Here is a 24546-nt window from a genome sequence, read left to right as displayed (position 1 = left end):
TAACATCTGAGGTCATACGTCCCGCCGGTCGAAGTGGCCGTGCGGTTAAAGGCGCTGCAGTCTGGAACCGCAAGACCGCTACGGTCGCAGGTTCGAATCCTGCCTCGGGCATGGATGTTTGTGATGTCCTTAGGTTAGTTAGGTTTAACTAGTTCTAAGTTCTAGGGGACTAATGACCTCAGCAGTTGAGTCCCATAGTGCTCAGAGCCATTTGAACCATTTTTTTCATACGTCCCCTAGACTTAGCACTACTTAAACCTAACTAACCTAAAGACATCACACACATCGATGCTCGAGGTAGGATTCGAACCTGCGACCGCAGCAGCCGCGTGGTTCCGGACTGAAGCGCCTAGAACCGCTCGGCCACAGCGGCCGGCCCATGGAAGTTTATCATTACAGAAACATCCTGTATTCATAGATATTGTATTTCATAACAGATGTCGCTTCTCATCGTTCGCTGAACCATTTTTGGACACAGAAGGAAAAATAGTCATCCGTATACTTCCATAAGCGTCTTGACGCTCTTTATCTTATTATTGTGGGAATATTGCAGGAAGTCAGTAGAAACGATTTACGTTCTGTCCCAAATATTGCATCTCTACTCGCATCCAACAGCCTTACAGGAAAAGAAAGTTTCTTTCTTCCAGCTATTCATGTAACCATCATTCAGTCATCAACAAAAGTATCCTTACTCAGTAATTTTCAGGTTTGTATTACTACAGGCGATAACTATATTGTAGTACTATTTGGCACAACAAAAATTTTAGAAGGTTTACACTGAAGACCCAAAGAAACTGGTACACCTCGTAAATATCATATAGGGCCCCCGCGAGCACGCAGAAGCGCCGCAATATGACGTGGCATGGCCTCGACCAATATCTGAAGAAGTGCTGGAGGGAACTGACACCATGAATCATGAAGGGCTGTCCATAAATACGTAAGAGTACGAGGGGGTGGAGAACAGCAAGTTGCCAGGCATCGCAGATATGCTCAATAACGTTCATGTCTGAAGAGTTTGGTGGCCAGCGGAGACGTTTAAACTCAGACGAGAGTTCCTGGAGCCACTCTGTAGCAATTCCGGACGTGTGGGGTGTCGCATTGTCCTGCTGGAATTCCCGAAGTCTGTCGGAATGCGCAATGGACATCAGCGGATACAGGTGATCAAATAGGAGGCTTATGTATGATGTAAGAGGTCCATGACTAAGGAATTAATTGGTAGCGCACTCGAGCAGGTGTAATTTCAGTGGATTGCTCACGCGCTGCCTGCGATATGTAAGCTATAAGAGAATCTCAGACCAGAGAGCAGTGTTGACTGCAGTAAGAACTGTGTGGCAGTAGCAGTAAGTAGTAGCGAGCAGTCTCGTGTATCGAGTTGGCTGGGCCGGTCGTGGGGAGCGATGGCGGTGCCTGAGCGATGTAGTATAAGGTAAAAGCAGCCTCGCGCATATGTAGTATTGTTATATCAACTCCCATGTAAACGTTTTTAAAAAAATCGCGTAATAATAATCTATCGGCCAGCATTGCACTGGGCTGTTCCAGAAAAATTTCTTATAGGAGCATATATATATGCGTTATCCGGCGGCCTTATTAAGGTACGAATTTTCAATTTATTCAGTATGATCTATCAGGGCCATGACGCAGCACTGCTGATGTCCAAAATTTACCAGTTTAAATTCAGTCAGTTATTGAAAGGTTATAAGTGAGCCACAATTTTATTGAGAGGTTAGTCACATTTTATTATTGGTAGGTTACGGAATTTATCTGTTGGTAGGTTACGCTAAATGTGAATGAAATATACATATTTTTATCTGTTGGTAGGTTATAATGAATTTGAATGAATTATAAAAATATTATTTTTTACTGTGGGGAGGTTACAAAGTGTCACCTGTCGGAGTCGTATCTAGACGTGTCAGGGGTCCCACATCATTCCAACGGCAGGCGCAACACACCGTTACAGAGCCTCCACCAACTTCAACAGTCCCCTGCTGACATGCAGGGTCTATTGATTCATGAGGTTTTCTCCGTACCTGTACACGTCCATCTGCTCGATACAATTTGAAACTAGACTTGTCCGACCAGGCAACATGTTTCCAGTCATCAGCATTCCAATGTCAGTCATCAAGTGGGCACGAGTGGGCCTTTGACTCCAAAAGCCCATATCGATGACGTTTCTTTGAATGGTGGGCACACAGACACTTGCTGATGGCCCAGAATTGGTATCTGCAGCAATTTGCGGAAGGGTTGCACTTCTGTCACTCTGAATGATTTCCTTCAGTTATTGTTGGTCCCGTTCTTGCAGGATCTTTTTTCAGCCGCAGCGTTGTCGGAGATTTGATGTTTCACCGGATTCCTGATATTCACGGTACACTTGTGAAATGGTCGTATGGAAAATCCCCAGTTCATCGCTACCTCGGAGATGCTGTGCCCATCGCTCGTGCACCGACTAAAACAGCCCGTTCAAACTCAATTATATCCTGTTGACCTTCCATTGTAGCAACAATAACCGATCTAACAACTGCGCCAGACAGTTGTCTCATATAAGCTTTCCCGACCGCAGTGCCGCATTCTCCCTTTTTACATATCTCTATAAATACGCGTACCAATACCAGTTTTTTTGGTGCTTCAGTGTATTTGTCACCGTAAGTCCAAAATTTCATTAGAATACAGGGCTATTACAAATGATTGAAGGAATTTCATAAATTCACTGTAGCTCCATTCATTGATTTATGGTCACAACACACTACAGATACGTAGAAAAACTCATAAAGTTTTGTTCGGCTGAAGCCGCACTTCAGGTTTCTGCCGTCAGAGCGCTCGAGAGCGCTGTGAGACAAAATGGCGACAGGAGCCGAGAAAGCGTATGTCGTGCTTGAAATGCACTCACATCAGTCAGTAATAACAGTGCAACGACACTTCAGGACGAAGTTCAACAAAGATCCACCAGCTGCTAACTCCATTCGGCGATGGTATGCGCAGTTTAAAGCTTCTGGATGCCTCTGTAAGGGGAAATCAACGGGTCGGCCTGCAGTGAGCGAAGAAACAATTGAACGCGTGCGGGCAAGTTTCACGCGTAGCCTGCGGAAAATTGGCTCATGCCACAACTGGAGACCCACAGCGCCAACTTCATCTTTCAACAGGATGGTGCTCCACCGCACTTCCATCATGATGTTCGGCATTTCTTAAACAGGAGATCGGAAAACCGATGGATCGGTCGTGGTGGAGATCATGATCAGCAATTCATGTCATGGCCTCCACGCTCTCCAGACTTAACCCCATGCGATTTCTTTCTGTGGTGTTATGTGAAAGATTCAGTGTTTAAACCTCCTCTACCAAGAAACGTGCCAGAACTACGAGCTCGCATCAACGATGCTTTCGAACTCATTGATGGGGACATGCTGCGCAGAGTGTGGGAGGAACTTGATTATCGGCTTGATGTCTGCCGAATCACTAAAGGGGCACATATCGAACATTTTTGAATGCGTAAAAAACTTTTTGAGTTTTTGTATGTGTGTGCAAAGCATTTTGAAAATATCTCAAATAATAAAGTTATTGTAGAGCTGTGAAATCACTTCAATCATTTGTAATAACCCTGTACAATGTTCGTACTGCGCCTCTCCAAGAACAGGACACGTAAACAAAGGTGCGTATTCTGGGCCTGGCTGCAGGAAGGACATTGAAAAACAGTCATTGCTTCAGTGGATTATTGTTTTAACGGTTAAGAGAGAAAATAAGTTAGGACAGACAACTTACCTCTGAGGTCGACAAGTTCCTGGGCGCTGAACTCGGGTAGCCGCGAGATCCAGATGTTGTCGTTGATGCAGTCCTCCCAGATGCGTCCTTGCATCACCAGGGGATATCCGCCCTCCTCCGTGTAGATTGGGTGAGCAAACCAACCCAGCTACAACACAGGCGTCACATGCACGTCAGGGAAACAAGTGTGCTTTTATAATTTCTAAGACTTTCCCGGCGATTTGTTGTCATCTCGTATAATCGGGTGTACTGCCAGTGGTCCGTGTCTTCCCAGCACGATATTTCGACGTCGTAATTAGGCGTCTTCATCAGTTGTTCCCTGAGACTGGTTGCTGAGCTGACCTTGTCCCATATTTATGCCTGGGCGGCGTGTGGCGCTCCCTATGCCGTCCGCGCCCACTGTGGCCATTTCTGGCGGTGGCATCAGTCTCTAGGCGCTCCATCTTCGGTCCACGCGCGTTGCTGCTCTCTTCTGAGGTGGTGGACATCCAAAGGCGTTCCGTATTGGGTCCTCGCCTGATAGCGCGATACAAGCACCATCATGGCTCTGTTGAAGTTGCTGTCCACGACAGCGGCGAGTCTATCTCGTGGCCGAGCCATTCTCCTGGCCTACTGAACCCAGTATGCGTCTGTGAGGTGCGCTTCCTGCGGCATCCGGCTGCTGTTGGAGCTGCATATTATGATGGCCATCCTCCAAGGAGCTTGCTGCCGCCTGGTATCGCGTATGCCGTTCTGTTCCGTTACTTACGCACTTGGACGTCTGTAGTTCATTCCTAGAGGAGAGAACTTTTTTCCGTTGTTTCTGTAGTAGTTCAAAAGCAGGGTTCCACGCAGTACTAAGCTGATATCCTACTTCCCGATTGATGAAGTTCTCCGCTATCTTTATTTCAATCAATTCATTAATGACACTATTCCAGAATGGGAGGGGGTCTGAGAAAGGACCCTGGATTTGTCATAATCCGTGGTGTGCTCAAGGTCCGGGCAATGTTCTGCTATTGCAGATTTAGTTACCTGTCGTAGCCTGGTATGTCTCTGGTGTTCTTTACATCTTATGTCAACTGTTCTGTTAGTTTGACCGATGTAAGACATCCCTCATTCACATGGTATATGGTACACCACAGTTGTCCTTAACCCCAAACCATCCTTGACAATTGCAAGAAGCGTCCTTATCTTGTTAGGTGGGCAGAACACACTCTTGATATTATGTTTCTTCAAGATTCTGCTGATCTTGGCAGATATAGGCCCAGCATACGGTAGAAAGGGTACTTTCTTGATCTCTTCTTCCTGCTCCTCTCCTGTTACTTCAGGTCGTCTGGTGGGATGGAGCGCTTTGCGGATGTCCCTGGTGGAGTACCCGGTGCCTGTGAACACTCTTTATTGATGTTCTAATTCCGCTGTCAGGCTGTCTAGATCAGAGCGTGTTTTGGCCCGGTGTAGGAGTGTTCTCAGCACTCCTTGCTTCTGAGCTGGGTGATGGCAGCTGTCAGCCTGTAGATATAAGTCAGTGTGTGTTGGTTTCCTGTACACACTGTGGCCTAAGGTGCCGTCTGCCATCCTCTTTACCAGGAAATCGAGGAATGGGAGCTGACGGCACCTAACAAGATAAGAACGGTCCTTGGAACTGTCAAGGATGATTTGGGTTTAAGGAAAACTGTTGTCAGAAAAGTTGACACAAGACGTAAAGAACACCAGAGACATACCATGCTACGACAGGTAACTAAATCTGCAATAGCAGAACATTGCCTGGACCTTGAGCACACCATGGATTATGACAAAACCAGGGTCCTGCCTCAGACCCCCTCCCATTCTGGGATAGTGTCATTAATGAATCGATTGAAATCAAGATGGCGGAGAACTTCGTCAATCCGGAAGTAGGATATCAGCTTAGTACCGCGTGGAACCCTGCTTTTGAACTACTACAGAAACAACGGAAAAAAGTTCTCTCCTCCAGGAATGAACTACAGACGTCCAAGTGCGTAAGTAACGGAACAGAACGGCATACGCGATACCAGGCGGCAGCAAGCTCCTTGGAGCATGGCCATCATAATATGCAGCTCCAACAGCAGCCGGATGCCGCAGGAAGCGCACCTCACAGACGCATACTGGATTCAGTAGGCCAGGAGAATGGCTCGGCCACGAGATAGACTCGCCGCTGTCGTGGACAGCAACCTCAACAGAGCCATGATGGTGCTTGTATCGTGCCTGTCGGGCGTGGACCCAATACGGAACGCCTTTGGATGTCCGCCACCTCAGAAGAGAGCCGCAACGCGCGTGGACCGAAGATGGAGCGCCTAGAGACTGATACGACCGCCAGGAATGGCCACAGTGGACGCGGGCAGCATAGCGAGCGCCACACACCGCCCAGGCATAAATATGGGACAAGGTCAGCTCGTCAACCAGTCTCAGGGAACACCTGATGAAGACGCCTAATTACGACGTCGAAATATCGTGTTGGGAAGACACGGACCACTGGCAGTATACCCGATTCTACAAGTGTGCGTTTGGTTGAAAATAACTATTTACGAAAAAATCTTTAAATGCATATTTGAAAACAAATTAAGGTGAGAGTAAAACTACACAGATCAACCACATCAGGCATGATCCAACATCCCATATATTGTTTTGCTGGTTTAAAAAGAAAGTAATTAAGTAAATACAGATAGAAACAAGAATTTTTGCGTCAGGACCTCAATGGCCATCCGTGGGATATCTTCCTAGATTTGTACTACTAAAAGATGAATTCTAATATTCGCGAAATTTGACGCTAATCAGCTATGTAATCTTAAGAGTTAATAAATATCTACGTTATAGTCATAACACATCCTTTAAAATTCTGATGCTGCCTATGTGCATGCACGCTTGCAGTTGGTACCGCTGTGGTCACATAAGCGTCATTCAACGTTGGTCATCTCAGTTTCATCTGTCAGAGTCAGCGCAAACACGTCCTCTCCCCTGTCCCTAAATGATGGGAGATTCAGGAACAGTATACAGCATGAGGCTGCAGAACGGAATGGAAACCATTGTATTAAGGATACAGGGTACTTATAAATGGTGGAAAAATCGAAATTTTTTTATGATTTTATTAAATTCTATAGTCCTTCCTGATTAATTGATTACATTGATACATACGTTATAGGGTTCAAAATGGTTCAAATGGCTCTGAGCACTATGGGACTCAACTGCTGAGGTCATCAGTCCCCTAGAACTTAGAACTACTTAAACCTAACTAACCTAAGGACATCACAAACATCCATGCCCGAGGCAGGATTCGAACCTGCGACCGTAGCGGTCTTGCGGTTCCAGACTGCAGCGCCTTTAACCGCACGGCCACTTCGGCCGGCATACGTTATAGGGTTCAGAATGTAAAATGACCTATATATACCAAATTTTAAAGTTACTGCCATGTAAGCCGCCACGCTCCCTTTATTTCTGTTACAGAAACCAGTATTATTTCGAAAACAACTGTGAACTTTCTGTATCCAGTGATTATACGTATTATACATTGTATATGTTGGTAACAGTGCAGGTTTCTAGTGTCTGTGAATGATTATCTTTGCTAGTATTTAGTTTCGTTCGGCTGAAGCAGCTAATCCACGTGTTACAGAGTGTTTGTTACCCAAGTGCTACATATATTTGTGGAACTACATATCCTTTAGTGTGCAATAAATACGAACTATGCCACGCATGAAGAAATTCAATAAAGTGAAATTCCGTGGCAACCAGTTCACAAACAAGGCAAGCCACACTGTTGAAAGTAACCTATGTATCAGTTCTTCAGGGAAGAAACTCCCACATGGTACGCCTACTAGTTATTCAAATTTTTGTGTTAACAATGACGCTGTTTGTAGTGGATTTGTTGTTGTCGATGTGGGCATCTTATCTTCTTTGATAAGGGAAGTGGCGAAATGTAAACAGTGTGATGGTGTAGGCTGTCTGCAAATAGTTGAACAACGAAGTAGCAGGAAGGGTTTAGCATCAAAATTAGTTGTTCTGTGTAGAGCTTGCAATAAAACTACCTCGAAAATGACTTCGAACATTGTGCATAATTCATATAATGCGAATCTGAAGTTAGGGTATGCAATGAGTGCAGTAGGAAAAGGGCAAAAGGATACTCAAATGTTTTGTGGTTTGATGGACCTTCCTCCTCCTCCCAGTAGGTTCAGCAAGTACATAAAAATAGTTATAGGTGTCTAGACAGTTGTGTCTAAAGCATCTATGTAACGTGCAGCAAAAAAAAAAAAAAACTACGTATTAATGGAACCAGGGACACTGCTGTTGCACTTGATGGGATATGGCAACGTCGAGGACATCGTTCCTTGAATGGTGTTTGCTACTTCTCTGGAAAATAGAAAAGTTGTTGATGTTGAGTGCTTGTCTAAGTACTGCCACACCTGCCATGGTAGCTCTGAAGGACATATTGAACATCAGTGTTCTGAGAATTATGATGGCTACAGTGGAACTATGGAGTGTGATGGAGCTCTAAAAATATTTCCGAGGTCGGTGCCCGTTTATGACGTTAGATATACGAAGTACCTAGGAGATGGGGACTCTAAAGCTTTCAATAAAATTAATGAGTTCAATGTTTATGGTGATACCTTGGTAGCAAAACTGGAGTGTTGTGGACATGTGCAAAAGAGGATGGGTGTTAGATTGAGGGAGCTACGAAGAGAAATGAAAGGAAAGCTGCTATCTGAAAATCTGTGTCTGGCCGAGGCAGATTCACAGAAACTGAAATAGACCTTCTTCAGAGTTATTATGGACTGGCCATTAGACGAACTGCACCTCTGATTGATGTTACAGCAAAGGGAAAACCTGTATGGGCCACCTACTTTCATAAGTTGTCCACAGATGACCACCCTGTTCACAGACTTTGTCCTAAAGAAACAGATTCTTGGTGTGGTTACCAAAAAGTAAGAGAAAGTGATCAAATATACCATCACAAGCATTCTCTTCCTGAGCCTGTTATGAATGAAATAAAACTAATTTTTAGAGACCTGAGTGACTCTGTTTTGCTTAGTAAACGTCTGCATGGGGGCACTCATAATATAAATGTAAGTTTCAACCATTGCATATGGGAAAGATTACCTAAGAATATTTTTGTAGGACTAAATACATTAAAAGTTGGTGTAGTAGATGCACTGATATGTTTCAATGATCTACTGATAGAAAGATTGGAAGTACTGAGAAATTTAGGCATAAAATGCGGCTCTGATATGGAAGATCAAATGCTTGCATGTGACAGACAATGGGTGCATGAAGCTGAAAGATTCGCTCTTCAAATTACCAAAGAAGCAAGAAGCACTAAAAGGAATGCCAAGAGGAAGCTTGAAGATGAAGAAATGCTACAGGATGAAGACTATGCTTCAGGAATGTTCTGGGGCAAAGTTTAATTGGACTCATATCTTCATTCACAATTTCCACAAGTGTATTTTTCAGAATTCGGGTACAAATATTTCCTAAAGTTCATAAAGCATTGCTCTAATTTTTTTCTCCTACTTGCAATAGTCAATAATTATGTAGTAGACCTAAGCTTTATTGCAGAATCAGCTAAATTATAGAAAAAATAACATTTTCATTAGAAAAGAAATTATAAAAATTAAAATGTAAGATGTGATATTTTTTATCCTTGTAATATACATGAGAGGTGGAATTAAATAGGTCTCGTACCTCAGCCACCATTTCATACATATCTGGTAAAAATTTGGTCTCCTTCAAATGTGTAACATTGAATTAAACGGTACCTCAATTTGAGGAAGCATTTTGGACAAAAATTCATCAACTTCTTTGTAATTTAATAAACCTAAGCAGGTTAAAAAATACTCAAAATACTTCTAATTTGTTTAGAAAGTGTGCTGAGTTACCTGATATCAACAAAAAATCTGTATAACATGTACATTATAAACGAAAGAAATAGGTGTTGATTTCTACACAATATTGAACCAGGAAAGTGTCCTGTATCCTGATGATGATGATGATGATGATGAAGTCCCATACTCTTTGACAGAGCGTAGGGGAGCGATGTGGGAGACCCGCATCGTCGTACTAGGCAAGGTCCTAGTGGAGGTGGTTTGTCATTGCCTTCCTCCGACCGTAATGGGGATGAATGATGATGATGAAGACGACATAACAACATCCAGTCATCTCGAGGCTGGTGAAAATCCCTGACCCCGCCGTGAATCGAACCCGGGACCCCGTGCTCGGGAAGTGAGAACGCAACCGCGAGACCACGAGCTGCGGACCTGTATCCTGAAAGACAGATAATATGTATGCAGAGGACATGTGATCTGTAATTCAAGAAGTTTCACTACGATCACTCCACTGGCAAAAGATTCCGAACTAGTCCCCCACTGGGGTACCTAGGAGGTGACTGCCAATGGGGAGGTGACCATGAGAGAAATATGAAATAACCAACGACGGGATAACATTCTACGAATCGGAGCATGGAATGGCAGTAGTTTAAACGTAATAGGAAAGCTAGAAAATCTGGACAGTGGACTACAAAGTATCACTCTAGATACAGTAGGTGTCAGTGAATTTAAAGGGAAAGAAGATAAGGATTTATGGTCAGACGAATATAGCGTAATATCAACAGCGGCAGAAATTGATATAAAGAGCGTGAATTCGCTATGAATAGGACAGCAGGGCAGAGAGTAAGCTACTGTGGACAGTTCAGTGGTGCGGTTGTTCTCGTCGGGTTCGACAGCAAACCAACACCGACAGCGATATTTCAGATACGTGTGTCAACTCGGAAACAGAAGATGAAAAGATAGAGAAAATGTATGAGGATATTGAACAAGTAATTCAGTATGTAAAGGGAGACTGTAATCTAATAATCATCGGGAAATGGATCGCGGGTGTAGGGGAAGGGATAGAAGAAATGGTTATGGGAGGATATGGGCTTGAGAGCAGGAATGAAAGAGCAGAAAGATTAAGTTGTGCGATAAATTTCAGATGATAATAGGGAATAATCAGTTCACGACACACAATGAGAAGGTATACTTGGAAAAGGCCCTGAGACATGGGAAGATTGCTGCTCTATCACGTCATGGTCAGATAGAGATTACAAAATCAGATATGGATTGTAAGGCGTACCTATAAAGAGATGTAAACCCAGATCACAATTTAGTAATGATGAAGAGCACACGAAGTTTAATGTGAATCGTCTGGGAGAATCAGTGTGGAGGAGTGAGACTGAAGTACAGAGGAATGATGAGATGCGTTTGAAGTTCGCTAAATACGTGGATACTGTGCTAAATGATACAAAAGATAAGAGTACAAGACAATGAAAAGAAATAACCAAAATACTAAGTTGCACAAATACAAAGTGGCGTTACGTCCATCAAGATACAACTTTCTACTGAAGGCTACGGCAAGTGTCTACTAGGCTAGAACTGGTGTAGGTATTGGCCGGAGCTCTCCTAGCTGTAGGTACACACCGCCAGTCTGACTCTGCTGGCGTACTTATAATACCGATTTGGCAGAGTGCTACACGTAGTCACATTAGTTCCAATTGGTGGATCTCTGTCATACGGTTTTTCACGAAGTAGTGCCGTGTTTCCCCGGAAAGTCCTTTGATGTTTACATCCACTGGCGATGTTTTGATCTGAGCTCTTGAAGGGAGGTCGGCAGCTCATCTTGCTTGTCAGTTGTGCGGGCCCTCTAACTGAAAAGGGGCCGCTACGACACTGTCCTCTTTTAAGCAAAATAGCCTGCGATGAAAGGAGGACACAAAAAGCAGACTAGCATACGCAAGAGAGCATTCCTGGTCAAGAGAAGTGTACTATTATCAAACATAGGCCTTCATTTGTGAAGGAAATTTCTGAGAATATATGGTAATGAACCATGGACACTGGGAAAAGAAAAATAGAAGAGAATCGAAGCGTTTGAGATGTGATGGTATGAGGCTAAGTCAATTATTATCCGCAAAGTAGTTCTAAAATTTTATTGTAATCGAATAGGAAACTTACAAGAACATCATTGTCTCCTTGCGTTTCAACACACTTGGTCCATCGTTATACAAGCTTCCTGATGCCCTCATAAAAGTAGGTTCTCGGTTGAGCTGCGAGAAAAGAATACACCTCTTGTTTCACTGCTTCATCCGAGGCAAATCGACGGCCCCTCAATGACAGTTTGAGTGGACCAAACAAGTGATAGTAACAAGGGGCAAGATCGGGACTAAATGGAGGATGATCCAGTACATCAAATTTGAGTTCCTGGAGAGTTTCAGCAGTGTGGGTAGCAGTATGCGGACGGGCATTTTCGTGCAACAACACGACATCTTTCAGCAGCAATCCTCTGCGTTTGGTTGGAATGACAGGCTTTAGCCTGGCAGTAAGCATCTCACTCTAACGTACACTGTTTACTGTTGTGCCTTTTCCCCTCAATGTTCCAGTACTGGACCTTGTGCGTCCCAAAAATCCGTAAGCATCAGTTTTCCTGCAGACGGTTGGGTCTTAAACTTTTTCTTGCACGGCGAATTTGGATGTTTCCATTCCACACTCTGCCATTTACTCTCCGGCTCGTAATGATGGATCCATGTTTCGTCACCATTAACGATCCTGTCTACGAAGTTGTCTCCTTCGTTACGATAGTGATGCTAATGTTTTTTGCAGATGTCCAAGCCCGTTTGTTTATGCAACTGTGTGAGTTGTCTTGGGACCCATGTTGCACAAACTTTATGAAACCCAAGTCTGTTGTGGATGATTTCGTAGGCAGAACCGTGACTAATTTGCAGACGATACGCCACTTTGTCAATAGTTAATCGCCTCTCTAAGAAAATTATTTCACGTGAACGCTCAATGGTTTCTTCATTTGTGGCGGCAAACAGTCATCCGGCTCCTTCATCGCGCGTAACACTTCTACGACCATTTCGGAATTATTCAATCCATTTGTAGACACTCTGTTGTGGCAAAACACTGTTCCCGTACTGTACCGAAAGTCTTCGATGCATTTCAGCTAGTGATATGCCTTCCGACCACAAAAAAACGGATCACTGAACGTTTCTCTTCTGTAGTGCAAATAGACAGCGGAGCAGCCATGATTAACAGCACGGCAGCGATAACGAAACTAACCTAGCAGCTTGAAAATCGCGGCCTGGCTATGTGGCCGAGCGGTTCTAGGCGCTGCAGTCTGGAACCGTGCCACCTCTACGGTCGCAGGTTCGAATCCTGCCTCGGGCATGGATGTGTGTGATGTCCTTAGGTTAGTTAGGTTTAAGTAGTTCTAAGTTCTAGGGGACTGATGACCTCAGAAGTTAAGTCCCATAGTGCTCAGAGACATTTGAACCATTTTTTTTTAATCGCGAAGATATAACAACAAATAAGCAAAGCATGCATCATCAACGTAAAACGACAGTACTACCTTAATAAACAAAAATATAACTAAATTGCGGATAGTAATTGAATTACCCACGTACAAAGGAATGTAGAAAATAAATTTGAATGACAAGATAAATAATGAGGTGGTTCTACATAGAATCGGCAAAGAAAAGGACAAATGGAAAATCAGGAAATAACCTCCATGGCACTAGAGAGAGGGGTAGAAGATAATGATTAATGTATGGATGGCGATAGCCTTTTATAGCACGTTAGTACTTTTTTTAGTGTTTACAATACCTAAGACCGTAGTGCCCAGACAGGTAAAGCCCAGAATATAGGTTTCATCACTCGTCACATTGTATCTAAGACGTGTTATGAACAGCTTACTATGCGTAAATTCCTGACTTCCAGATACGAATAAGGGTAAATTAATACGTAGTTTTGTATGGCGATAATACGAATAATGCCTTTGCTTCGGATGTTTTTACTCTGTAACTGACGTACTTTACAGTATGTATAGTATGCATAGCATGATAATATGTACAGTAAGTGTATGTGAAAGTTTTCTTCGCATGGGAAATTGTATAGCAATAGTAGAAAAGTTGTATTGTAGTAGTAAAGAGTGGTTATACCGTGGGACTGTGTGCACTGCTTGGACAGCGCTATCTAATGTCCGGTTGTGAACCACTAGAATCGCAGCAGGTAAACCGGCGCGGATTAGGGCATTGTGATGCCGACCGTTGTTAGTCGAACAGCGGTCATGTACCAAATAGTTTTAGCTTGTGACTTCGGTTTTATATATGTGATGGAATAGAATGACCGTGAGAGCAGTTGTTTTTATTTTTTATTTCCGTGACAATGATTTTATATCAGCTGGTCTGCCTCATGTATCGTTATATCCAAATGGTTTATAAATGTGAAGCTGCCTTCAGGTATGTGGTACTGTACTATTGGTAATGTATATGGTGTAACTCATGTAAGCCCTCCCTCAAACCTGTCATGTTATATCTTCACAGATCCGATGATGGCACCTTTAGTGTGTTGAAACTGTTCACCCAGTAAACAGTATTTAAGAGATCTTGGCTTTTGAATTATTTCTACAACAGAGTGACCGCCCCACAACACACTATGTGTTCACTGCATAATCCCAATGTTATCATGTGCACTTCGAAAGTGCTAAAACGAACTAAGGAGAAATTTGGAAAGGGAACTGAAGTTTAAGAAGAAGAAATAAAAACACAGACTCGCTGATGATACTGTGATTCTATCAGAGACAGTAAATTACTTCAAAGAAAATTGAGCGGAATGGATAGCATCTTGAAAAGATGAACGTCAGTGAAAGTAAAGCAAGGGTGATGGAATGTAATCGAGCTAAATCACCTGATTCTGATACAATAAGATTAGAAAATGAGACACTAAAAATAATAGATGACTTGTTATATTGGCAGGTAGTAAAGAGCTGAACTACAGGTGACATAAAATACCAACTGAGAACAGCAAGAAAAGCCTTTTTTGGAAAAAGGAAATTTGCTAATTCTGAATATAAATTTAAATAGTAGGAAGTATTTTCTAAATGTATTTGTCTGGAGTGTGGCAACATATGGAAGTAAAACTTATTTAACTGTTCAGAAAAGAAAAGAATAGAAGCTTTTGAAATGTGGTGTTTCAGAAAAATGATGAATCGAGTAATTAATGAGGAGCTACTGAACTAAATTAAAGAAAACCGAAATTTATGATGCAACCTGACTTCAAGAAGGGATCAGTTCACAGGATACATTGTGAGGCATGTGGAGAGAGACCAAGGCATGAGTACCACAAGTAGATTCAAAGATGTAGATTTTACCAGTGCAGCAGATGTGCAGAGATGAAGGAATTTGCACATGATACACAAATATGGAGATATGCATCAAACCGTCTTCTGACTGAAGACCGCAACAATGTATATTGAGACACACAAGCCCTAGACTTATTGAAGTACCTTAGTTCAGCTACGTTTTCAATAAATGTTATTGCAGCTATAGGTGGTCATAACTAGAAGAAATTAGTTTATTCCTCATGTTTCCATTAACTGATGCTACAGCATAATTTTTGGGAAAAGGTGATGGGAGCAGGCAATGCTTACAGAGATAACATTTTCAGAATAAATAAATGTGCTCTAGGAATGACAGCTAAAGTTACTAATTGAATGTACTATTGAAACCTGCTTTGTTCAAAAAAAATTCGTAATAGCTTTTGGAATGTCTTTTATCATTACCGGTACTGGGAAGTCAGTTTTCTCAAAGAAAACTACAAAGCGATAGTGTATTAGTAGCACGAATAACAATCCCTGTATAATCATCGACAGTTTAATTTAATACAGAAAGTAGTCTGGCAAGTGAATGCACTTGTGTTCAACAACCTGACACAATACATTATATGTTGTCTTAATAAGTGTAGTTGAAGAGTGAATGGACAACGTTACATTTAGAAATTCTTATTGCTATGTCAAAGCGCATCTCTGCAAGGATTTATATAACTACTTTATTAATTAATATTAATCCCTATTAGCACTGTAAGATGATAATACATAACATTACATTGGATTACACTTAAATTAAATGTGCATCTTTAAATCAGTTTCAATGACAATGAAATAGCATTTCTTATTTTTCAAGGTAATAAATTTATTGTATTATTTATGTTGGCAGCAGGGTCAAGTGGAATAAGCACTGTATAGTAAAAAGACAGATTAACGGAAGCTTTTACACAGGTAAGTATAATTTCAAAACTGCTGATTAGAAGAGCTGCAGGACAAACATTGAATGTAAGAGAAAATGCTTATTGCATGTAGTTTATCTAAAACTGATGTAATAATGAGATATCATAAAAGTGTTGTTGTGAAAGAAAGTGTATCTACACCAAAAAAATCAAAACATAATATTCGAAATCACTCAAAAAATATGAAACATATCTTTATAGTCTGTTAAATATGTTTAGTACAAGAATTAGAGAATATGCGATAAACAGATAAAAATTAAATTCAGTTGCAAAAGATGAATTATTATATACAAGGTTTTTCATTGCAGCCTGAGTAAGTAAAGGTGGAATGTAGCAGATTAGTTACAGTTAACTGTTTACATTCAGAATTAGTTTCTTGTCATTGTTACACATCAATTGCTGAACTACTCTATTTAATAACTCTGATAAAATGTAGCATAATGACATTTGACTTACGAAAAATTGTAAGGCCCTTTCCGCCGCTTCTGAGTCTTCAGTGGAATTGGTGGCTGGTACATAGAAGTTTGAGTTCAGAGCAATACTGACGTATCCTGTAAACAATGCAGTTTCCCAGCAGTTGAAGTGTGTCCATTTCTTAGAACCATAGTGCAGTTTTATTAAATTATAAGTATTAATGTACAGGGTGACACACGGGAGACGAACGGTTTTGAACAGAGTAGTACTGAGGGTGCGGTGGTGGGAGGTGGTCGTGGTGGGGATAGTTCTGATCCACATAAGACGCCATTTCATTTACTCAGTCACTATGGAGCAGTGGGACTTGCAACGTCGAGTGTTTGTCTATGACAGTTTCGTGAAAAGTGGTGAGTCTATTATTGCTATGCAGCGATTGTTTCGTGCGCAGTTTAACGTCGATCGACATGGAGCTGTTCCGAGCCGTAACACAATCTTCAGATGGGTGGAAAACTTCAGATCAACTGGAAACATACTGGATAAGAAGCATCCTGACCCGAGACGCAGAGTAACGACACCAGAAAATGTTGAAAGGGTAAGGCAAGTGGCAATAAGAAGCCCAGGACGGTCAGCTAGACGTCATGCTAGTGAGTTACGAATCAATCGTGAATCGGTTAGACGAATTTTGCATAAAGAATTAAAATTCCATCCTTACAAAATGCTAATTGTCCAACAACTTAAGGAAACTGATTTTGCTGCACGAGAAGACTTCACTTACAGAATGCAAATGATTTTGGAATCGAATGAAAATGAAATTTTTTTGATGAGCGATGAAACTCATTTTCATTTAAACGAGGCCCTGAATAAGCAAAACCTACGTTACTGGGCTCCAGAGCATCCACACCTTATCCACCAGCGTCCCCTACACTCAGAAAAAGTAACAGTCTGGTGTACTCTTGGCTCTGTTGGCATTATTGGACCTAATTTTTTTGAAGAGAACGGGGACACAGTTACTGTTAATTCGGTTCGTTACATTCGTATGCTTGAAACATTCTTCAAACCAGAACTAAGAAGACGACGAATCCCTTTAAAACGCGTTTGATTCCAGCAGGATGGAGCAACATCGCACACCGCAAACACTTCAATGACAGTTCTTAGACTATATTTCCTGTCCGGATTATCTCACGTTTTGGCAATGTTCCTTGGCCTCCCAGGTCTCCTGACTTGTCAGTATGTGACTTTTTTCTGTGGGAGTACCTTAAGAACTGTGTCCATAACCACAAACCACGAAATTTGGACGAGTTGAAGAATGCAATCGTTCAAGAAATTGCTGGCATCCCTGCAGAGATTTCATTCCGTGTAATGGAGGATTTTGAGAAGAGACTTGAGTCCTGCATTCGAAATGATGGACATCACCTTGACGACATTATTTTTCACAAATCACTTTGCTAACTAAAATGGCAAATAATGAGCTTTGGTTTTGCGTACGTAAACATGAATTAATTTTAAAGTTGGCTGAGTATTACTTCATTTAAAACAGTCCAACTCCCGTGTGTCACCCTGTACCAATTTGTTTAACACATAAAATGTGCTGCACATATAAACAATGAGGCATGACGTTTCATGGGAATAATGCAGATATACACAATGGGTACTGATATTAAATTTGCTCCCATACTTGATGCTTTGTCTCAGCAGTAGCAATTTGCAGACAGATCTTCGCTCTGAAGAAAATATTAAAACCAATAACCTTTGAAACATATAATAACCGTATTTGCAGTGCAATACAGAAGATTCCACAATGGAATGTTCTATATATCGCATTTTCAATGGATATTTAAAGCGTCAGTGGCCACAAACAGTTTCTTTGTGCAAACAAACTTTAATCCAAAAGCCTCAAAGTGACGCTTGTCTTAAGAAGTATGAAATCAAGTATGGGAAGTTCCCGTCTGTTCTGCACCTGCCAGTCACAACACAGTGGACGGTGTGTCTTCGGGTAGACATGGTCAGTAACAAATGATTACCAAACATCTTGTAAAGTGTAGAGTGCTCGACAATACCTAATTAGAACGGTTAAAATGTAAGTCGTTACTTTCACAGTGCCGCAACTGGGACTGCCGTCGCGCAGTGGGTATCATCTGCAGGTGGTGACGAGGGCTTCCAGATGTCCCGATTTTCAAGGGATGTCCCCGTATTAAGGGGTGTCTGTACCATCCCATGTAAGGCTTTCCCGGGGCACCAGACATCCCGACTTCACAACTAACAGTACCAAATACAAGTATAGCACGTGTTCAGAAATGGTCGAGTCATTAAAGTTCCGAAATGAGTTTCTGAATGCGTAGATGGCTGTAAACGAGAAATAAATGTTGCGTCGAGAGGTGGCAATCAGCCAATGTACAACAGGGAGGCCTCGGCACGTGCCCGAACTCCAAACCGTGTGACCTAAGTTGTTATTTAATTAACACCACATCGTTGTTTTCTGAGGAGTGGTTCAAAGCCTCTCTGCCAAACTCTCGCCAATTAAGCGGCCGCCAGTTCTTTTGGCAGGCCAGTTAGTACCTTACTTGCGTTCCACAGTGGTAACTGCCTCTTGTGTCCTCCCACTTGTTTGTGTTGTGTTTTCATGTGTAATGAGATATAAGGGTGCGTCAAAAAAATGTATACCCACTTTGAAATGTCATAGACAATTTATTTCCCATTCTACAAGGTAAAATTTCTGTGAGAAAGTGATGTTATGTATCTTCAACAGGTGGCAGCATTGCCAAGGAAGTAACTGTTACATGGCGGGTGTGCGTTTGAGCTTTGAAGCGCGGAAGTAGATAATTAAGTGGTAATGGAAGTTTGAGAATGTAGCTGCGGTTCGAATGTGGTGTCACCGCCAGACACCACACTTGCTAGGTGGTAGCCTTAAAATCGGCCGCGGTCCGTTAGTTTATGTCAGATCCGCGTGTCGCCACTATCAGTGATTGCAGACCGAGCACCGCCACATGGCAGGTCTAGAGAGACTCCCTAGCACTCGGCCCAGATGTACAGCCGACTTTGCTAGCGATGGTTCACTGCCTACATACGTTCTCATTTGCTGAGACGATAGTTTAGCATAGCCTGACGCGATGTAGTACCTCTGTCCTACGAAGAAATTTTGTCTGCAATAGATGCATATTTGAAAGATTCAGTCAATGTAGTTGCGAAAAGGTATACCTTCTTTCGTACAAAACGTACGGCAGGTCAGACTAATCGAGAGTGGGTTGCAACCTTGCAAGGCCTTACTAGCGATTGTGCTTTTGAGTGTCAATGTGGACTCCCTTATTCAGATACTATGGTACATGATGCAATCACACAGAACGTTTCTGATGTTCGTATAAGGGAACAGGTTTTGAAACTAGTCAATCCCTCCCTTCAACAAGTGATGGACATATTGGATCGGCAGGACACACTTGATTTTCCTGAGGAATCCTTTGAAACTTAGCCAGCCGTGTGTCAGGTTAACCGGCCCACCGGGCGAGCTGCACAGAGCAGTAAACAGCCCTCGCGCCTGGCCGCGCCGCTGCCGCCAGGCTCTCAGCCACGTGTGCCGCGCCGGCAAGCAAATGCAGTGATCAAATCCTGCCTGCGGTGCGCTACTAACATTCGCGTGAGAATTGCCCGTCACGCCAAGCTATTTTATTGTAATAAAAAAAGGACATGTTCAGAGTGTTTGCCAGAAAAAGCTCAGAACGGAAAACTCACAACCATTCCAGGCCCTTTGCTTTGCGTCGGATTCGAACCAAGGATACTCAGGCTCGTGAAACTTCGCCCATGGAAATTCATGTAGTTCATTCCACTCCGCTCAGTGCCACTCTCTCTAACAGTGACCATGTTCGTCCCACAAATAGTGTGCGTCGACATTGCCGGAAATCCCGTCAAGTCGCAAATGATTATGAACCAGTGTCAGTTCACGTTGCACGAGACAGTCGCTCTTGTCATCAGCAGGACAATAAACTTTTTGTAGACTTGGACATTAATGGCACAGTGATACCATTCCAGCTCGATACCGTAGCTGCAGTTTCACTGATCAATCAAGAGATGTACAAACTGCTGGGCACACCTCCATTCCGTGCCGCAGATGTTAAGTTAACTAGCTATTCAGGACAAGAGATCCCTGTGTTAGGACAGTGCAGCCTGCTTGCAACATACAAGGGACAAACAAAACTTGTCTCAGTTATGTCCTTTGTTCTTCTTCTGCAGTGAACTTGTTTGGTAGATTTATTTCAGTTGTTTAACTTGTCTATAGTAAATCAGGTCCTATCAGTGAACCAGGCTGTGCCTTCAGACAGTGTTTCTCATCTATGTGAAGAATTTGCAGACATTTTTGCACCGGGCCTCAGTTGTGCTAAGTACTATAAAGCACATTTGGAACTGAAGGTAAACGCGCAACCGAAATTTTTCAGAACGCGCAATGTTCCCCACACATTGCGTGATGAGGTCGCAAAAACATTACACGATTTGGAATCACAAGGTGTAATTGAATGTGTGCAGGCTTCTCTCTGGGCATCACCCTTAGTAATTTTGCCAAAACCTTTGGGAAAATTGAGACTTTGTGTGGACTTCAAGGCAACAGTGAATCCACAACTAGTGATTGCAACTTTTCCTTTACCCCACCCGGAAGATCTTTTTGATGAACTGTGCCCGGGTAAATATTTTTCGAAATTGGACCTCGCAGATGCGTACTTGCAAATACCGGTGGACGAAGAATCCCAGAGCGTTTTGGTGGTTAACACGCACCTTGGGTTGTATCAATTCAAAGATTGCCATTCGGGTGTGCATCCACCCCTGCATTGTTTCAGCAATATCTAGAAACTGTTTGTGCATTGGTCCCTACTGCAGCAAATTATCTGACGATATTGTGATCTCCGGAAAGAAGGAAGAAAAGCATTTGGCCAATCTCAGAACATTATTTCAGGTCTTGCGACAAAATGGTCTTCGCTTGCGGAAGGACAAGTGTGTGTGTTTTTGCCCGTGATTTGCCATACCTGGGAAATGTAATCAATGCCCAAGGCATACATCCCAGTCCCACGCACCTTCGTGCCATTCAAGACTTGCCTTCGCCGCAGAATTTGAAGCAGCTACAGAGTGTCCTGGGAAAAATAAATTACTATAACAGATATGTGTCACATGCCTCTTCCATTTCAGCTCCGCTTCATCGCTTACGCCGTAAAGGTGTTCCGTTCGTCTGGACGACGGAATGCGAACGCGCCTTTCGCCAGTTGAAATCGGCGTTGCTTTCCAATACTTGTCTTACGCCATTCGATCCCCAGAAGCCCCTTTTGTTGATGCTGGATGCATCGGATTTCGGGATCGGTGCTGTGCTTGCGCACAAAGATGGATCGCACGATCGCCCTATTGCCTTTGCGTCCAAATTGCTCTCGTCTGCGCAAAGAAATTATTCACAGATCGAGGATGAAGCATTGGCTCTCGTATTTGGTGTTACAAAGTTTCATGATTTCTTGCATGGTCGTCACTTTACCATCATCACAGACCACAAACCTTTGACATAGCTTTTTCATCGGAACAAGCCTGTACCTCCACGTACAGCGCAGAAATTCATTCGCTGGTCTATTTTCCTCTCGCAGTACCGCTACGATATCTCGTATCGATCCACTGCCAAGCACGGAAACGCCGATGCGTTGTCCCGTTTGCCTGTTGCTGAGGATAGAGCATTTGATTCCTTCGAACTTGCTTGCATGTTCAATGATTCGGGAACCGATGACGTGGTCGAATCGTTTCCGCTTGATTTTCGTCGTGTAGCTACAGCCACAGCTGCCGACCCTGTCCTTGCTACCGTTCTGCGTTTTATTGCTACGCAATGGCCCTTGTCAAAGTCACGATCGGCGATCCGTTGGTTCTCCGATTTTTTGCTGACCAGGAGAGACTTTTTGTACGACGTGGTGTTTTGCTGCTGCGTTCTGATAATGATCAGCCCAGGGTGGTGGTCCCACGTTCGTTACAGTCCTCTGTCTTACAGCTTCTCCACCAAGGACATTGGGGAATAGTGAGAACGAAACAACTTGCTCGTCAGCACTGTACTTGGTTCGGAATCGATGCCGCGATTACGAATATGTGCTCTTCTTGTATGGTGTGTGCCGAACAACAATCAGCACCACTGCGGAAATTCTTTGCATGGCCAAAAGCCACTTCCCCTTGGCAACGCTTACACATCCATTTTGCTGGTCCATTCTTGATTGCTCGATGGTTGGTTGTGGTAGATTCATTCGGTAATTTTCCTTTTGTTGTCCGGATGCCTTCCACGACGTCATCTGCCACCATCCAAGCGTTATCCGCTATCTTTGCATTGAAGGTCTTCCACAGACTATTGTTTCCGACAATGGCCCACAATTCATGTCCACAGAATTTCATTCATTCTGCAAGGCCAATGGTATTCAGCATCTGACGTCCGCGTTTTCGCCACAGTCAAACGGTGCCGCTGAACGTTTGGTCAGGACTTTCAAGTCACAGATGTTGAAAGAGTCGCATTCTCGGGAGGACGCATTATTGCTCTTTTTGTCCTCATATCGCTCTCAGCCCCGAGATGGTCGCTCGCCGGCTGAGTTGCTCCACGGTCGTCATCATCGAACCTTGATGTCTTTGCTACATCCGCCGCATCAGGTTTCTGTGCAGCGTCAGACACCTGCTTTTGCTCCAGGCGACGCTGTCTACTATCGCCACTATCGAGGTTCACGGCGTTGGCTCGCAGGGCGCATTCTTCGCTGCCTCGGCCGCGCTATGTATCTGGTTTTGGGGGCCTCTGGTGAGGTGCGCCGGCATCTCAACCAACTGCGCCTCTGTCGTCGCACGGGATCTGCCGCTCCCCGTCTGCTTTCAGCGACGGTGCCGTCCGGTCAGCGCCCTGGGGACCCATCTACTGGCTCGCCTCAGCCCCAGGTGTTACCGACGCTGCCTTCCATTTTGCCCCATGGCGACGCGCCGCCGCCGCCGCCGCCGCCTGTTCTCCCGCCGGCGACGCCCGCAGTGGACGCGTCGCTGCAACCGCCGGGCGCCTCCCTGGGTCACGCGCCGCCGATCGCTTCCCGTGACCAGTTGTCCTCCGACATGGAACTCTTGCCCGCTCCGGACCATATGTCGTCTTCGCCCGTCGGGTGCCCCGGCCCGATGGAGGTCGACCCTTCGGCCCTCCTGTCTCTCTACGGCGCATACACTGCATGTTGGCGTGCACCCTGAAGTAGGTTTTCAGGCGTTTCTTAGCTCCCCTCGGTCCGAATGGCAGGGTGCGGGTGGCACAGCCTCGCCTGTTGTTAGGCTCCCCACCTCGTCGCATACGTCAACATGGGGTCCTCCCACGGCGGGTGGAAGCGTTATAACACAACCGTGCGCCGATTTGCGGGGGAGGAATGTGGTGTCACCTCCAGGCACCACACTTGCTAGGTGGTAGCCTTTAAATCAGCCGCGGTCCGGTAGTGTACGTCGGACCCGCGTGTCGCCACTATGAGTGATTGCAGACCGAGCGCCGCCACACGGCAGGTCTAGAGAGACTTCCTAGCACTCGGCCCAGTTGTACAGCCGACTTTGCTAGCGATGGTTCACTGCCTACTTACGTTCTCATTTGCCGAGACGATAGTTTAGCATAGCCTTCAGCTACGTCATTTGCTACGACCTAGCAAGGCGCCATTATCAGTTACTATTGATATTGTGAATCATGTACCGTCAAGACCGACGTTCATCATTAATGGATTAAAGTTAAGTATTCCACCAGCTACGTCCGTTTTTCTAAATTCGAGTTTCCTTGTGATGTTCCAAGCCTCACGCCAGCCTGCGTGAGGTAAAACGCGTGCCTTTCGGCCTTCTCTAGTAACATGGTGTTGGCTCTTCTGCCAACCACAACAATGAAGGCAGTGGAGAAGTGAGTATGGTACAGAACCACCTTCAACGTTAACAATTAAACGTCTACGAGAAAAATTCGAAATTCATGGAACAGTGTGTGATGTGCATAAAAGTCGATCAGGGTGACCTCGTACAGCTACAAGTGATGTTTCCACAACTGCAGTCTTGGAACTGTTTCAGCGTTCGCCTCAAAAATCTTCAAGGCAAGCGGCACGTGAGAGTAATGCAAGTGCTAGTAGTGTGCTACGCGTTCTGAAAAAGGCAAGTTTCGTGTGTACATTCCAAGGCTGGTGCAACAGCTAAGTGACGACGATCCAGATCGAAGGTTATAATTTTGTGAATAGGTTCAGGAGATTGTGAGACGTGGACCAGGATTTATGGGTAGCATAATTTGGTCGAATGAAGCTCAATTCAAAGCCAACGGAACTGTAAATAG

The 24546-nt window shown here is 43.9% G+C and overlaps 1 protein-coding gene across 1 annotated transcript in view; it reads right to left on the bottom strand.

Moving 5' to 3' along the window:
* LOC126094958 (myrosinase 1-like) overlaps positions 1-24546 on the bottom strand; it is a 118406-nt gene that overhangs the window by 35794 nt on the left and 58066 nt on the right. The window contains exons 6-7 of the mRNA XM_049909613.1: positions 16281-16375; positions 3751-3898 (exon numbers count right to left, since the gene is read on the bottom strand). Of these exons, the coding sequence (XP_049765570.1) occupies positions 3751-3898; positions 16281-16375 (243 nt within the window). The remainder of the gene's footprint in view (positions 1-3750; positions 3899-16280; positions 16376-24546) is intronic.

This window comes from Schistocerca cancellata, chromosome 8, assembly GCF_023864275.1.
Source record: "Schistocerca cancellata isolate TAMUIC-IGC-003103 chromosome 8, iqSchCanc2.1, whole genome shotgun sequence".
NCBI classification, from domain to species: Eukaryota; Metazoa; Arthropoda; class Insecta; order Orthoptera; family Acrididae; genus Schistocerca; species Schistocerca cancellata.
This window is presented reverse-complemented; position numbering and strand designations above follow the sequence as displayed.